The 3832-nt window shown below is 38.9% G+C and overlaps 2 protein-coding genes across 2 annotated transcripts in view; both read left to right on the top strand.

The window, feature by feature from the left end:
• Positions 1-1542, top strand: part of LOC111411358 — a 5805-nt gene extending 4263 nt beyond the window's left edge. Inside the window, exons 5-6 of the mRNA XM_023041898.1 lie at positions 3-1145; positions 1196-1542. Of these exons, the coding sequence (XP_022897666.1) occupies positions 3-1145; positions 1196-1542 (1490 nt within the window). The remainder of the gene's footprint in view (positions 1-2; positions 1146-1195) is intronic.
• Positions 1543-3461: 1919 nt separating this feature from the next.
• LOC111410418 overlaps positions 3462-3832 on the top strand; it is a 3363-nt gene continuing 2992 nt past the window's right edge. Inside the window, exon 1 of the mRNA XM_023040732.1 lies at positions 3462-3758. Coding sequence (XP_022896500.1) covers positions 3654-3758 — 105 coding nt within the window. The 5' untranslated portion in view covers positions 3462-3653. The remainder of the gene's footprint in view (positions 3759-3832) is intronic.

Here is a 3832-nt window from a genome sequence, read left to right as displayed (position 1 = left end):
AGAGTCATCTTTCCAATTGATTAAGCAGAAGTTGACTACTGCTCCAGTTTTGGTGCTGCTTGACTTTACCCAACCATTTGAGCTGTATTGTGATGCTTCGAAAGTGGGTATTGGTGGTGTGCTGAGTCAGAACAACCGCCCTGTTGCATATTTCAGTGAGAAGCTTTCTGGGTCAAAGTCTCGGTACAGTACTTATGATGTTGAGTTCTATGCAATAGTCCAGGCCGTTCGACATTGGCGTCACTATTTGTTCCATAAGGAGTTCATTTTGTATACGGATCATGATGACCTTAAACACCTTGGTACTCAGGATAAGGTTTCTGCTCGACATGCCTCTTGGATTGCTTATCTACAGCAATTTACTTTTGTGATCAAGCACAAGGCAGGTGCCCTTAACAAAATTACGGATGCGTTGAGTAGGCGCCAAACGCTCCTTACAGAAATGCGAGTGGAGGTTCCAGGTTTTGACAGGGTGTGTGATTTATATGCTACTGACCCATACTTTTCCCATGTTGTCCAGAAGTTGCAGGAGGGTGTGCAGTCGGAGTTTACATGGGTTGACGGTTTTCTTTTTCATGGAAATCAGTTGTGTGTTCCAGAGGGCAGTTTGAGGTTGAAGATCATTCAAGAGTTGCACAATGAGGGCCATGTGGGTCGTGACCGAACATTGCAGCTTGTTGCTGCTTCTTACTTTTGGCCATCATTGCGCAAGGATGTCAACAAGTTTGTGGAGCGTTGTCGGGTTTGTCACTTGGCCAAGGGCAAGGCGACCAATGCGGGCTTGTATATGCCCCTACCTATCCCAACCCAGCCTTGGACAGATGTGAGTATGGATTTCGTTGTGGGACTTCCCAGGACCCAGCGTGGTTTTGATTCAATCTTCGTAGTGGTTGATCGGTTTTCAAAAATGGTACATTTCATTCCCTGCAAGAAGACTACAGATGCTGTCAATGTAGCCTTATTGTACTTTCGTGAAGTTTATCGCCTTCATGGACTGCCTACATCTATTGTGTCCGATCGGGATACTCGTTTCCTCAGCCACTTTTGGCGCAGCCTATGGCGCTCTGTGAATACACGGCTGGACTTCAGCAGTGCATATCATCCTCAAACAGATGGTCAAACAGAGGTTGTTAACCATTCCTTAGGTAATTTACTACTTTGTTTGGTTGGTGATCACATTAAGTCTTGGGATCAGCTGTCACTGAATATAAGCGTGCTGCAGATCTCAAGCGCAGACATGTTGAGTTTGAGGTAGGTGACTTTGTTTGGGCGGTGTTAACAAAGGATCGTGTTCCTGCTCATGAATACAACAAGCTTACCGCGAAGAAGATTGGTCCGTTGGAGGTCATTGAGAAAATCAATCCAAATGCTTACCGTTTAAAGCTGCCCAGCCATATTCGTACCTCCGACGTGTTCAATATCAAGCATTTGGTGCCATTTCATGGTGATAATTCTGGTGATGATGATGAATCTCCTTTCCCGTCAAATTCGAGGGCGAATTTTTCCCACCCTGGGAGAATGATGAAGTGCACAAGGGATTAGAGTTCATGGCAAAATGGGACCATTACAAGGCAAAAGTTGGTAAAAGGGGCAAATGATTTCATGATGACTTTGGGTTTGCTCGTTTTTGGCAAATCACTAGTCTAATTTGATTGGAGCCGAGCCAAGGAATAAAACTCAATGCCTTCGGCCTTGACGCAAGACCAATTTCGGGCAAAATCCATCGTTTAGGCCCTCGTTTAATCGTTTTTGCTATTTATGGTAATTTTCATTTTTTGCAATATCTCTTTCCATGAAATTCGGAATTAGATTCCGTTTGTTGGAGGATGATCCCGAAGATAAGTATTTTCCATCTTAGTAATTATATCATATTTTCCATTTTTGGAAAAAATATCTTTATTTTATTTTATTTTATTTTCCGGATTTTCCTAAGTTTTTCCTATTTAATCAGCTGTAAGCCCTTAGAGGCAGTAGTTCTGGAATTCAATAAAATCTTCCTTGAGAGTTTTCTCAATTTGTGATTGTTCATCTTCCCTATAATATTTCCACTACGTCATTAGGGCATTCTAACACTGTGTTAGAATGCAAAGAAATAGTACAAGGGTTGTGCGACAACTGATGGCACTCCGACTCTCAAATCAAATTTTGAGATTTGGGCGTGGGACACAATTTTTGCTCAAGTTTTGGATATTTTGTACATTTGACTATTGTACACCTTTTACAAAGTGCAAGTCTCGAGTATTTTGAGTTCAAAATATTTTTGACTTTTTAATCATGGGTTCTGCTAAGTGTGATACCCCATTGTACAGTCCTCCTCACAAAGGGGCCACAATTTTTTATTGGGCATGGGCCCTCCTTTTGTGAGTGGGCTGTACCTTAGCGTAAAAATAGAAAAACTCTCTAATCTTAGAACTGATTGATTCGGACTCATGTCAGCAAGTTACCCACCCTCTCATTGTTGTATATTTGATTTGCCCTTTAACCGTTCCTTTCTTTAGGACCCTCCTATTTTGCCAAATGTGGCACTTGTGGGTGGTCCCTCAATTAGTTGTCTAAGGAATGTCAAAATTGTTTATGATATTTACTAGTTGAAAATTGTTTGCGGCTAGCATGTGGTTCACTCTCTATACCTTTGCCTCTTTTGGAAAGATCATGTGTGATCCTATTGTTTCTATAATAAGTATCAGGAAGATATATTCAACTTTCATTGTCGCGTCTTAAAAGCCTAAAAATACCGTTTGCTCTCACGATTGTAATCTCTGTGAGCATTGCCACCGCCCTATTTAAATCTTTGCCTCATCTCATGTCAAATAGATGGGGTTGGCGCTAATCCCTCGAACATTGTCTTGTGGCAGTTAAGATAGAATAAGAAGTTGGAGGCACACTAAAGTTCTCCCTTTAACCATTGCTTTGCATAGGTTGCCCTCTTCTTCGATCAAGTCGACGTGGGTTAAGGTATTGGTATGTGATATGACGTAGCATCTACACAAGCTCAACATGGAACAAAACATATTACACTGTTTGTATTGGACAAAATTAGTTTTTTTTTTTTTTTAAATAATTCTTTAGGCTAAATACTCTCTCTCTCTCTCTCTCTTCTTTGGAGTCTTTATTATATTAATTTACATTTAGACAAACATAACATCCTATTTATATGTTTGATAAGTGTGTAAGCTAGAAATTCTTAATTTATGAGGTGACATAATTATAACATGAACAAATATTTCAAATATTTAAAACATAAGTTAATGTTTAATAGCAAACATTAATTATATCAAACTTGAAGGTCAAATAAATAAAAATTGAGTGTTTGATAAAAATTTTGTAAGATTTTACTAAAATTTTATCAACTTTTTAACTAACCAGACTTTACTTGTTATCATAAATTTAGATTCGTAACTTTTATCAATCTTTTAATTAAACATTTTATCGACTTAAAAACTCCCAAAACTTTTTCCAAAACTTAATCAAAGAATGACGTTGTGAAAGTGCAATTGAAATGCGTCTTTCACTAGAAATCAACGAGGAAAAGAGGTCGTATGTTCTGCTAAGATCGTAGTTGAGGGGAAGTGAAAGAGAAGAAGAAATTTTTTTGATTGTTTCGAAAGAGAAGAAGAAAATTTGACGAATTCGAAAGAGAAACATTCAACGATATGGGTGGGAAAATCAGATATCCAAAAGTTTTTCTCGGATTCATTTGGACTCTTCTTTTACTAACTTCCTATCAAGTTATCGCTAAATCTCGTGTTCCCATCTCTGTAAGTGTAGCCTTTTGAGGTTTTTTTTTTTTTTTTTTTTTTTTTTTTTTGGGGGGGGGGGGGGGGGGGGGAAA

Source organism: Olea europaea, chromosome 15 (genome assembly GCF_002742605.1).
Source record: "Olea europaea var. sylvestris chromosome 15, O_europaea_v1, whole genome shotgun sequence".
In the NCBI taxonomy this organism is placed as follows: Eukaryota; Viridiplantae; Streptophyta; class Magnoliopsida; order Lamiales; family Oleaceae; genus Olea; species Olea europaea.
This window is presented reverse-complemented; position numbering and strand designations above follow the sequence as displayed.